Consider the following 14097-nt stretch of genomic DNA (forward strand, 5'->3'; position numbering starts at 1 on the left):
ACTATTTCTACAATTTTGAATCCTTACCCCATAAGGATGCTACCAGTCAAATATGAGCGATATCCATTGATTAGTTTCAGAGAAGAAGACGTTTACATCAATTTAGCCAAATTGACTCCTTTTGACCCCGCCCATCAGCCCCCACCATTTTAACAATTTTGGATCCCTACCTCATAAGGATGATACCGGTCAAATATGAGCGATACCCATTGCTTAGTTTCAAAAAGAAGTTGTTTATATCAATTTAGCCAAATTGACCCCTTTTGGCTCCGCCCCTCAGGCCCAGGGGGTCAGCCCCACCATTTGTACAATTTTGAATCCCTACCCCATAAGGATACTACCAGTCAAATATGAGCGATATCCATTGTTAAGTTTCAGAGAAGAAGTCGTTTACACCAATTTAGCCAAATTGACCCCTTTTGGCCCCGCCCCTCAGCTTCACCATTTGTACAATTTCTAATCCCCACCTCATAAGGATGCTTCTGACCAAATTTGGTCAAATTCTGCTGAGCGGTTATGAAGAAGTCGATTGTTGACGAACGGACAGACGCCACGGTATAGCATAAGCTCACCTTGGTCCTTTGGCCCGGGTGAGCTAAAAACAAGCACATAACTACATCGTTGTGTACATATTTATTATTAATTAAAAATTTAAAATTGGTACAGTTTGAACAGTTGTGTATGTTGAAGCTTTCAGCTAATGAATCAAGTTCATGATATTGCGCCGGTACCCAAAGTTCAATACAAAGAACAGAGTACTGTTATGACCCAATCACCCAGCGAGAAACCAAAGCTATTTGGGTGTCAAATCAAACAATTGAAACATCTCAGGGTGGACATAAAACCGAAAAATATAGATTTAAATGAAAATGTTACAAGCTGATCACTGACCCACAATTTTCATGTACTTTTTTTTAAATTTTACATCCGATTTTCACATTACTCTTTTAAAAAAATCTAAATATTGCAAAAGCGAAAGTCCTTATCTTCAATAATTCAAATATTACATTTATTATACACAAATGTGTTTCTTTTAAATAGTGTTAAATTATTCCAAGATGTTCAACATAAAATAGACCCTAAAAATGGAATTTTGACAGGAAACTGAATCAAAATAATTAAAGTTTACAATGTTCAAAATCTGAAATATATATTCAATATTAACAGGAAATGCACAAAACAAGATTCAAAACAACAGTGGTAATTTGCACAATTTCTACAAAATGAAACTGCCATAGGGGTATAGCAAGAGAAAAGTGGCCAGATAAAAGCCTAATATCACAAGGATTACCTACATGTACAGAAAAAAAGATACAGTGTTAAAGGATTAAATAAATCTATGAAATTTATATACAAATGCCATACAAGAAGAAATCTCTGGTAAAAATATATGTTATGTGGGTTGTAGGAGATAGTTCTCAAGATCAGGTCATCAATGGATGCATACATTGCCAATATCTTGTGTATCAAAGGCAAGCTCTTGGCGTCTTGGGTTTTATTATAGAAGGTAATTTAACCTTGATATTGTATGGGAATTTATCATTTCTACATTTTTCTTTCAAATTTACACATTTTTGTTTAATAAATCTGATAACATCATTGACCCGATTCAGGAGTTCCATATGCTTAAGTGAAAATGTATTACAACTTTCAGAATAGAAATGATTGCTTCATACCATGGGAAAACATTGACATTAAAATGATAATAATACAAATGACTACACCCTAGGTAAGGCTATCACAGTTTACCTTACTACTCTACACAGTATTCCGAGGTCTACCATTGCCTACTATCATGTAACCTGATGCGCGTTATCAGCAGTGCATTTCTGGCAGTGAAAATGTTGTGTCATAAACAAAGGAAAAGTTGTTCAAATTTTAAACATTAAAAACAATACACGAAAGAATTGAAAATGTTGTGGAATTGAAGGAGAGAAGGTGTGACAAGCAAATTTTGCACAAAGGTAAAGCCAGGCTGAAATACAAATTGTCTCCTCAATTATTTCTTTCTTAATCTATTCCTGTATATGATCATTCTTTTGATTGAACATGTTTCATTCTGGCAATATATCAGTACATGTATATGAAACCTGGCACTAATTGCCCGTGGTTTATAAGAAGACCGTCCCACATACTGCATAGATTCGAGAGAAGGGTACTGAATGCAGTACTTGTATATTTCCTGAAATCTCAACCAGCAGGAAAATTTGACTCCACTCCAATTGGTCGTTCGTAATATTGACAAGATTTGTTGGAATGATATCATCGTAATTGTACTTTGTTCTACTTTTTCACCAAAAAGTATTTTGCTTTTTTCAGGTGACAAATTAATTAAAAATGGGCTCATTTGAGAACATTTAATCATGTCTTCACAATATTATTATTGAGTTGTAACTTCATCATCAAATGGTACATCAAGGTCTATGTGTAGCCAACAGTCGACTTTATTTAAAGTGCCACACTGTTCAGACTTGTATGGCAAATGTGTTTGAAATTCTTCTTCAACCTTCCACTCATTCAAGTATACTGAACGATATTATATAGCAATATCCATGTATGCAAGTAAATCTAAATAATGTCCCCCTTAATTGTGATAATAAGACAAGAGAAATTCTATCAAGTTCCTTGTAAGGGAGTTTTTGTAGGAATGCTGAGACTATTTTGCGACTTCAGAAAATGTTGCGGAAACTTGCTCTACGATGTACACAAAATAATGCTGTTACTGAAGCATTTCCGTAGATCCAGTTTTACATACATACCAAACTGAATAATACAAAGAAAGTACTGGCTCTTGTTTATCTATTGCATCTGCTTAATTCAGCTGTAGTCAATCCATCATTCCAGTGATCTCTACAGCCGTTTCCAGGGAAATATACGGCCATTCCAGGTTAATCAGTTCTCATTGCATATGAATAGTCAGATAAAAGCCAATTATACATACACACTGCTGTACAAACCTAGTAAACCAACACCTACATAGTTTCAGTTCACTTTCTGATTTGCATAAATTTGACATGTGTATGCATACTGTGTATAATGATTGTTACCATCAGCTAAATGTTTACCATGCCTATAAAAATATATAAAGCAAAAATTACAGATCCATGTAACTATCTGTGCACCAAGTCTGGTCTCATTCCACTGCAATCAAGTCGCATCCCCAACACACACTTAACACTGTCCGTAGTCATCAAACACATCATTTCGGTCATCAAACGTAAAATCTTCACTGATGTACCGGCTCCATGTAACATTCCTTGGAACTGTAAGTTTTCAAGCAAGCCAGATACCCTTAATATAAATCTGAGTTGTTTTTTATACAATTATTACAGGTGACAAAGTCTCCACTCTTGACATTGGTACACATGTTTTAGGACATGTATCCGTTTAAGATATATCTCATTAGTCCAGTATGGCCCCATAAATTTACACTGCTAGGCGACGTTCAGAAATTGTACCTGGAAGCAAGAAGTATTTCTTGTCACATATTTGAGTCCATGAATTTAAGATATACTCTCGGCACCATGGCGAGTGGTCAACATCTCCTAGGGATATTTTTCTATACCTGCAAAGATAGAATTATTATGTGACAATAATATTTACACATGAAATAAATTATAAGCAGCAACTTTGATCAGAAACTGAAGCAACATCTGTCCTATTAAAACCATCAAACTCACTTTGGTCACAAAAAGCACATGTCTAGAGAAAGAAGTTAGGATGTGCACGTCTAGTCAAACTATAGCTGAACCAACCGGTTTACTTTGGCCTGACAACAGCAACTAGACATCACCTGCCTATGCACCACCGTAAGGGAGCAAAGCAGTCATTTGTTGTTTATTCGTATACGATTATGTCATAGCATTAGATGAAAGAGTTTGATTTTATTAATGGCTGATGATCGAATACACCAATCAGACTACTAAGGGGAGGTAAATCTTTTGGGAAAATGCATCTCTATTGTGTTTACTCAGCAGAATAGACTTTAATTTAAATCAAAGGCCAAGAGGGCCTGTATTGTATCACAAACCAAGATATTTCAGTGATAATGACAATACTTTCCCAGCTTGAGATCTTCCGCTCAGTAACATGCATTTCACCTTGACCTTTTGGCCGAATGACCTTGACCTTTGAGTCTTTGACCATGATTATTGACCTCAGTAGGTATTTTTGTGAACTGCACATCTTGACCACATTTCAGGTATATCAGTCAATAAATACTGAAGGTAATAGAGGAGAACTAAATTTGTGGATGGCCAAACAAATGGAGACACAGACAGAGTAATTACTATAGGGCAGCTGTATCGCCATATGGGGACCTCGTTAAGACAAAATCTTGTCATTTCTTCAAAAGAAAGATTTAAAAGAATTAGCTAATTTCCCCTATTAGGACCCACCCCTCTGGCCCCAGGGGGTCCCAGACTCACTGTTTATATTAAATCATTTTCCCTTAAACTAATGTTGTTTCAGACCACACTTGCACAGAATCTTGCTTTTGAATTGAAACAGAAGAAGCATTAATAAGATATTTTAAATATTACCACTATTGGGCCCCACCCCTCAGACCCTTAATTTGGAGGTCAAGGCTCACCGTTTATACTTAATGGGTCCCTACACCAAAGCATACTTAAGACCAAATATGGACCAAATCCTTTCATTCCTCCAGAAGAATTGGGAATATTTCCCCTATTGTGCCCTACCCCTCAGTCCTCTGGGGAGTCAGCCCACCATTTTGAATGCCCACCACCCAGAGAAAGTTCCTGGAAAATAAGGCTAATCGTTTAATTCCAATCAGTATTTGAGAAGATGTCATTGAAGAAATTGTTGGACGGACATCACACCATGGCATAAATTCACCAGTCCTTCAGACCAGGTGAGCACATAATAATGATGACAACTAATTAAACAGCCTGTCAGTGTGTATCAGATTTCTACCATTATTAACAGAGCACATTATGTCTGGTGTTTACAACTATTTACCTTGAATCACACCTGCTTTACCTGTATATATACTCACACAAGTCTACATACATATTGACGACTCCTACAGTAGAACACAGCACCCCTTCTTGCGTCCTCCAGATGGACCACTTACATTTCCTGGGTTCTTTTTGTTTATTGTCCTTACTAAACTATAAAATACCTGAAAATGAAAAGCAATTAAATTGAAGGACTCCCCTTATCTCAAAAAATGCCATACTTACACCATGTAATATGCATGCGAATAAATGACGATTGACGCTCTTCTACAGAATGCAGCACCCTTTTTTCTTTCCGGTTTTATTTTTGCCTTTTATTTCTGGATTCTTTTTGTTTATCGTCCTGACTAAATTATAAAATATCTGAAAATAAAAAGAGAAATGGACCTTTTGAACTTTTCTGTAAATCTGACCTGATATTGCCAGGATTCTCCCCAGAGCTCTACTGTGACACTTTTACCTGGATTTCGACGTTAGGACCTGAACCTTCCAAGCGTACTGCCCTTATATGTTAGCTGCCAGGATTCATGATATAGGCTGTAAGTTACATTGTATAAACTGATATTTAAGTAAATAGGTGACTGTTTATCGGTGTTTGTGATTCTAACTATGGTGAACATAGTGTTCACCTGTTTATGCATATTTATATTCAATCAGTTTTACTCAGGTGTATTAGCCATTTAAAGAAAATATGAATTTTCCACAAGTTTTCAATGTATGGGGTTTGAAAAGTAATGATAAAGTGATTAAAAACTTTTCGTTTAATTTTTATGCATTTAGTTATGATAATGTTCTATATACTTTTTATATGAACTGATTTTGATTAAAATATCAGTGCTGACCAATACATTGATAGAAATGTTTAACTCGGAACAATTATTTTGATATATCTAAATAACTTTTTTAAGATTATGCATGTCTAAATGTTTAATATTAAAGAATACACAATTTTACCTTTAAAACTTATCCAAGAATGGCAGTTAAAATTTTTGGAAAAGATAATAGTGTATATCGTCTGTGTAATGCAAACAACTGCATGAAACAAAAAGAAAATTAAGCCAAAATCAATTTAACATCTACCTTGTTGAAATGAAGAGAAATTAAAGGAAAATTGATTTAAAGACTAGCAAATTAGGATGATATATGCAATAAATAAACACTTTGAGACTGCTTATCAGCCAATGTTGACAAATCTTATGACAGGTTTCCTCTCGACTTTGCCAGCAGGACATAATATTGCACAAATTCTGCCTCAAATACAAAAGTGTACAAAGTGATACAAATAAAGCAACACAAAATGATAAAATAGTTAAGAAGAATATAGAACGGGAGTAGCACTAGAATAATCTGATTATAATTTGTTAATAACACCAATACTCTCCGATTCCCAATCATGCACTTTAATTTTACATTTATAATATATAGGTACCATGCAATATTGATAGATTAAATGTAAATCTGTTTATGTTTTGCATCTTCAAATTCTAAGTGTTCAGCTCTAGTTATTCACTTTATGTGCCTTTGGAACATATTATTTAAATATTCTGCACCTTTATATCAATTTGTGGATCATACAAGTTGACACTGACAAGTCTATAAATTGCTATAGAATCTTAAGATGTTGTGGCAGCAAAAAGGCAAGATTGGCCTTATTTTAATTTGGGTGTCATGTCTTTGAAATATTCCAAGGACCGACTTCAATCAAGAAAGTTATCCATTTTTATTACTGCAAGACTTTGATTTTGTCAAACACTCCAAAAGCACAGAGAATATATATGTACATCAAGAGCAGAACTTTTGGACTTTGAAAATCAACCTGTTTTCTGTTTAAGTATACACTTCTAAGCTTGCTCAATAGTTTAGATGACGATGTTATCAGGTACATTTGGCAGTGAATGTTGTATTAGATATGTAAGTGTTGTACAGAAACTGCTATGTTGAAATCTGTTATTTATGGGTAGGTAAGTTGGAGGATTTTAATAACTAGACATGTATATGATGGACAGGTGGGCTTTAATTTGAACTTCTAAGCTAAATATATAGGACTTTATCAATAATGGGGAATGTTAATTTTTGAACTTCTTTTATAATTATGATTATGTGTGTTACTGAACTTTGAGATTAAAAGTGGAGTACCAGTGATGGTGAACTTAAATCATTGATATAATAAAAAATAATTCTGCTTGCCCGAACTAAAATTTTGGTTGCCGAGGACATTAGGCAAGTGGATGTTTACACCCTTGCATAGTGTTGATAGTATTATTGCCCCTTAGTGTTGACAGTATTTCTGCCGCACAGTTATAATGACTGTATTTCTGGTGGTTGGTGTTATCATCGCAATACTTCTATAACTACGGGACTAAATAATCTAATTAGCGCCACTGATGTGTTAGTTCTAATCTCTCTACAGTTTACTAAGTATGCCAATCCAATGGTCGTCATGCATTTTAGCTCATATTTAGTTTACTTTTGGTATTAAATAACATGTGGTTCACATTTTATGGTAAAACAAACAGAAATGACATCTAAAACATTTTTCTTTTCAAGCCTTTGAAATGTACATGTAGCTTTATAAATTGATTTTTTTTCTGTCATTGTTTCTATGGGTGGGGATACTAAATTTATGATTGAAGGAAATATCATAACTGAGGTTGGTTTTTTTTATCATCACATTCACAGGTATACTACTTCAAACCATTCCAGGAAAGTGTCATTGTATCTACTTGGGTAATTAAAGGAGAGAACATTCTGGGGAGAATCCTTTATCACAATAAGCATGTCAACAAGCTAGGAGACATATATAATCAGACAATATTTGGTTAATTATCTCACAAAAGTTCCATACATTGTAGGCATTCACTTTCTAGTAAGGCTTCACTACGTACATTGTAAAATCAAACTCCACTATAAATTATCTATAATTTTCAGATTTAATATGAAAACGAACCTACAATGTTCATAAATGGTAGACAATCAAAATTCTAAAACACTTCATGGAAAGTTATATCTATGTTAAATCATTTATTAGTTTTCTGTACTTAAAAAAATCAATAGTTGGATATGACAAGCTGTGTATGTTTCAAGTGAAATAATTTATGAGCCATCTTTAGCTATTAGTAATTATGTGAGTTCCATACACCAAATATTATGATGATCTCAACCAATTAGTAATCTTTTTCTATTCAAGCATACTGTAAGTACTGTACTTTAAATTGATGTAGAGGAAAAATATTTCTAATATGAAAAAAATCAAAAGTTTAGATATGATTTAAATATAATCAAAATTCACAATTACTTATTCCTGAATCTCAAAATGTTATCTTTGCACATTTTTTCTTTTAATTAAAATGAAAGTTTCAATTAAAAGAAGATCTATAATCATAAAGGAGAATCAAATTCATTAATTATAGAAATTTTAATTCTTTCTTTTTTGCAGGTTAGTTTAATAAAATTAATGAAAAACAAACAATAAAAAAATCTTAGCAAATCAGAGAGTAAGAACATATTGCAAGGCAACTAAATACAATTTAAGACAAAATATTTTAGGAAACTACACAGAAAGACAATTTGTCTTTGCAAAACAAGTACAAAGCTTACAAGTACATAAATATAAAGCAGTAATGTTAATTGGTAGATTGTTAGTTTTAAGTCATGTACGTCACAATCATCTTTACCTCGTTCACATTCACTTTTGCCTTTGCTGATGTTTCTAGAAACTCTGAGCACCAGTTTCTTGCCAAGTTAATACCCTGATCTTTTCCAACTACACGTTCGTCTTCCAGATCACATTTGTTTCCAACAATGATAATGGGTACCTGAAATGAAGAGTAGTGACAGCCATTAGTAATTGTTACGTAAACCAGCATGCTGGTTTTTTTTTTCCAAATAGAGACAGTCTGTTCACCAAGCAAGGTTTTAAAACCAGATCAATCTAGTATCTCTGTCATTATATTTTTTTGATACTAGACATTCTAAATTTCTCCATGACTTGGTCATCATTTTTATGTGGCTTGTATATAGAATAAATTGTATCTGTAAGTCACACGGCACATGCTGCCTAAATCCCATACTGTTAGTTTGTCTGTCTGGTTTATCACCCTTTAAACAGCCAGGGTCATTTTGAGGTGGGGAGTTTCCTTGTAGCAGTTGATTGCCTCACTGAACAACATACCGGAAGCCTGTTTCATGGCATCCAGAGCAATTAGGGTAAAGTGTCTTGCCAAAGGACACAACCAGGACTCAGCTTCCCAAGAAACACAAACCAACACAGGTAAGGACTTAGCACCTCAGATTTTCATCAGAGGATACGTGGCCAGCACTTTAACCGACTGAGCTATCATGGCTCCGTTAAATCCTATACCATTCTCACATATTATCCCGACTATTTCAAGCTAGGAAAATTAACAATTTTACAGTAAAATTCATCATTTAACTTTAAAACACTAAAAGAGTGGACTTTAGAAAAGCAAAATCTAGCATAGCCATTTATCAGCCAAGGCTAGTTACAGGCAAGGAAATTAAGATATCCTCCAGCAGCAAGAATACTTGACAGATGATGACAAAACCATCAATATTTTCAGATTTGCTAGGAGAAAAGAAGATTTTGACTTAGAGCAAAATTATATTTCTATTACAAATTTTGCCTACATCATCTGTGTCTTTGACACGAAGGATCTGTTCCCTCAGGTCAGCTAAGTCATTAAATGTTGACTGTGCTGTGATGGAATACACCAGTAGAAAACCCTGTCCATTCTTCATATACAAGTCTCTCATTGCTGTGAATTGTTCCTAGAAAAAAAAGACGAATTTTATTTATTTCCTCCAAGCATATAATATAATAAGAACTACAAATATATAAATCTACACGTACTAGCTAAATCACAAAAATGGAATTTTCTTTGTTTCGTTTAGCAAACACAGATTGTGTTCCACAGTTCAACACACATTGCAATTTGTACTGTAGCTCATATGCATTCACCAACACATACCCTGACCACACACTCTCACTCATACACACATCCGTTCCCCGACACATCAGTAACGCTCACCCTATTACCAACACTCTTAACATACAAACAAACACACACTTATCAAAACTACAACAATAGTACAAACTGTGGAAAATACAACAACCATGTAGCCAGATGAATTACAATTATTGCTGTAAAATACTTACAGTTCCAGCTGTATCAAGGATTTCTAGCATACATTGCTGTCCATCAACTTCAACTTGCTATTGATAAAACAAAGAGAATGATCATTTCATTATATTTTTCTATTATTAAGCATATATGCAATTATCTTTTCATAAATATTGCTATTGATAAAACAAAGAGAATGGTCATTTCATTATATTTTTCCATTATCAAGCAAAAGCAATTATCTTTTGATAAAGTATTTTAATAATGTAAGTTTTCTGGTGCTATATATATTATGTCATGTCTACAAATAAAGGAACTTACTTTTCTATAACTGTCTTCAATTGTTGGATCATATTTTTCAACAAAAATATTCTGTACAAATTGAACGGTCTGGAAAAGAAAATGTAATGTTGGGACTTATTAACACAATAGGATAATCAGAGTACACAACATTAGTAACACTGTTTGTGTAATAGCTATATAGCCAGACCACGACGACAAACACTTAAAATATATCTCAGTGAATCCAAAAAACAAAAGTAGTTATAAGCTTTTAAAACTTCCAAAAAGAATCATTTTAAACTGATCAGGAGCTCAGACTATCTACCTTAAATTCTTTCAGCAAATTGCTATACTCCACACATAGTATATAAATATATACCTGGTATATATATAATAAAACAGCCCGTGGTGATCACTGATATTTACATAGATGCATGGCTAGATGATCAAGTATATACTCAATTTTCAGAAAAAATCATTTATTATAATATCAGTATGTTTCTGTAACTTCTAGATTTAGGATTGTCAGATAAAAATAACCAATTATTTAAGTTTACATAATGTATATACTTTCCTTCTTTGTCTTTAACAAAATTTGTGAAACTATTTTCATCAAACTGAACCCATTTTCACAAAGAGACATGTCAAACGATCAGAGTGAGACCTTATGCCATTTCTCCACACAATGATTGAATATGATTATATTTTATAGTCAAATCAAATAGTTAAAATATTACCAGAGCACTTTTGCCCACACCACCACTGCCTAGTACAACTAGCTTGTACTCCCTCATCCTGTGTGGTCCGAGATAGTATCAGTGGCTATCAACTAAAAATACACATAAAACATTGATAAATATGCAACATTGTTGTATGCATAAAAAAATATGCATAAATCAATAGAAAACAGCTAAAAATGGTGAAGTGTTGAGTGTGAAATTTTGACTTGATCATGATCATGAAATACCATTAAATTAACTCAATGTCAGACATATTTTCTCAATAGCAAATGAATGGAATTGGGAAATAGAAAAGATTCCCTGTAGCAGAATATAGGTCACCTTCGATTCCCTTCAGCCTTGTTGTGTGGTAAGGACTCTACTTAGAGAACATTTTGCATTGGTTATAAGTACTGTATGATCCCTATCAGTAATAAATGATATAATCAATTAGGTTGTGTTCCATCCTTATCAGACAGTACCATTTCAAATTCTCTACAAGTTACAATTAGTAAAAAAAAAACTATGACCTACAATATACCTTGGTAATTTTATATGGAAAGTTTATTCATCAACACGTTTTCAAGTCTTTGATTTATTTTACTCATCATCCAAAAAGCAGCATGGCAGTAAAATGTGTCATTGGGCTTAAGTCATTGAACTTTTCTTTTTCTCATCAAAAGATTTTTTTTTAAAGTTTTCCTTATTACTTTTAAAAAACATTTAAATCCGTACATAATTGACTGTTTGAAATGTCAAATGGGTCTTTTGTTCACTTCAATGTAGCATGCCTTCATTCATTTTTGTACATCCATAGCATAGTCGGGCTCATAGTCAAACATTTTATTGCATTCTTCACATTTTAATACTGTGTAGTATATATAGTGCCAATCCCCGATACATGTCATTAAAACCACATGTTAAATGTACACATACACCAAACAAAAGTGTTCAAAAAACACTTTATGAAGACGTTCGAAATAGTAACATAGAAATAACTCAATCAAACATTATCCAGACGACACAAACAACGTATATAATTAAAAGTAGACATTCATTAGTTTCAGTAAAAATGTTATATATGGGTGTCAATGTTGATTTACCTAGATATTTTTTATTTACCAAGGATGGGCCAGAAAGCTGGAGTTCGATTGGTCACAACACGATGTTGTCACGATATAGCTACAGAATTCTTGACAGACAGAAAGGAAGATTTGATACCCCTAATGAACTATCAAACTGGTAGAGTAAATTGTTCTAAACAGGAAATGCCATTTGAGGTCGAGATGGAGGAACTCAGGAAGTTGACATATGGGTCAGTCCATCTTATTGCAAACACCGTGAGATTATGTGTGGTATAATCTATCTGAACATGATAATATTTAACAGAAAACTACATTTTTTGGAAGTACTTCGGCAATGAAAAACGGAATGTGTTGGTGTAGGCAGACAGACAAGTCTAGAGATTTTTTGACCAACCCGGTACAGACTCTTCACTATAGTATATGTTGAGAGGTTCACACCCAAATGTCAAATCTCTGACTAATCGTGTCAAAATCTAGGGGAAATGTGGACAAATGAACCACTGAAAACCAAGTAAACTTCATAAAATGTGAACATGTGTATTCAAATTACTCAACTTACCCTTCCGACCAAATGTTTTCTGCCTGAATGAGTCAAATGACGTCAAAATATATATGAACAGTTTGATACTATATTTGGAAATTTTCCCAGCAAGCACCTGACGCACGCGCAGGATTTGGATAGAAATTAGTTCCGTTAAAATGCATCTTAGTTATCAAAATGTTTGTGATCGGCGTGAATATCAGCCAAAAACATAAGCGTCCGATTGAGGTTGAATAAATCTCCACACGCACACACACATCATACATAGCCACACACATTTTCACGCAAGTACATTCGAACAACAAACACACAACAAACCCGCATGCACAAACACAACTATACAATTCTAAGATACACTTTGTTCTTATTTGATCGGTTGAAAAACTGAAATGATGACAATGTGTGGCATAACAGAGTAATCTGTAATGATTGCCGACACCAAAAGATTCTACTGGAGATGATGAAAACGAACGGATATGCGAGACATGTTCGCGAGAGTGATTTGCAATTGTGTAAGTTACACCGCTGAGCTAGTCAATGTGCGCAAATTACGTTTCTGATCCAGTAACCTTTCCTCGAGGACTTTGGTTAGAAAACCGAGACCAATATACCGTTAATATTTTCTAAAACTAGAAATAATTCCGCCCCATCTACGTCCCTGCTTGTATGTACAGGGACATTTTAATTACCATCATCTAATGCATATCAAACTCTACCAGTAACAAGTGGGGTCCCCCAGGGAAGTGTCCTTGGACCCATTCTCTTCCTCATTTATGTAAATGACATACCAGAAATTTTAACATGCCTAGTAAAACTATTTGCAGATGATACCAAGCTCTACTTGAAAAATAACACCCAAGAAAAAAGACAGGAACTCCAAAACAACATAGACAAAATTGTGCATTGGACAGACAACTGGATGATGAAACTTAATTTGGATAAATGTAAACATATGGAAATAGGCAACAATCCAAAAACATCAATATACAAAATCAAAAACACCAATGAGGAAGTCCATATCCAAAAAGTCCAATACGAAGCGGACCTTGGAGTAAAAATAGACGATAACTAAGCTTTTCAGGACATTCCAGCTCATCAGCAGCAAAGGCAAACCAGATAATGGGAGTAATTTTCAGGACCTTTACTCACATGGACCCAGCAATATTTACCACACTATAAAACATTGGTGAGACCCCACCTGGAGTATGCGACATCTGTTTGGTCCCCATTCCTCCAAAAGGATAAAAATACGCTAGAAAATGTACAAAGAAGGGCTACAAAACGGGTACCGACCCTTAAGGATCTACCTTATGAGCGTCGCCTGAGGACATTAGGACTACCTACGCTGGA

General features: G+C 34.2%; 1 protein-coding gene across 6 annotated transcripts; it reads right to left on the bottom strand.

The window, feature by feature from the left end:
* Positions 1-621: 621 nt before the first annotated feature.
* On the bottom strand, positions 622-12891 carry LOC117331920 (ras-related protein Rap-1b-like). Of its 6 annotated transcripts, none has more exons than XM_033890905.1 (8): positions 12766-12891; positions 11140-11231; positions 10442-10510; positions 10156-10212; positions 9627-9767; positions 8654-8794; positions 5032-5143; positions 622-3565 (listed from the first exon to the last, which is right to left on the bottom strand). In XM_033890905.1, exons 2-7 carry the CDS (start codon positions 11194-11196, stop codon positions 5045-5047), a joined length of 564 nt encoding a protein of 187 aa, XP_033746796.1. In that variant the 5' UTR covers positions 11197-11231; positions 12766-12891; the 3' UTR covers positions 622-3565; positions 5032-5044. The 6 variants fall into 6 exon arrangements, with proteins under 6 accessions (XP_033746796.1, XP_033746798.1, XP_033746800.1 ...); XM_033890907.1 differs by having other exon boundaries at positions 622-3458; positions 5018-5143; XM_033890909.1 differs by lacking the exon at positions 5032-5143 and adding an exon at positions 5205-5342 and having other exon boundaries at positions 622-3458.
* Positions 12892-14097: the final 1206 nt, after the last annotated feature.

The sequence above is a fragment of the Pecten maximus genome, chromosome 7, assembly GCF_902652985.1.
Source record: "Pecten maximus chromosome 7, xPecMax1.1, whole genome shotgun sequence".
Classification (NCBI taxonomy): Eukaryota; Metazoa; Mollusca; class Bivalvia; order Pectinida; family Pectinidae; genus Pecten; species Pecten maximus.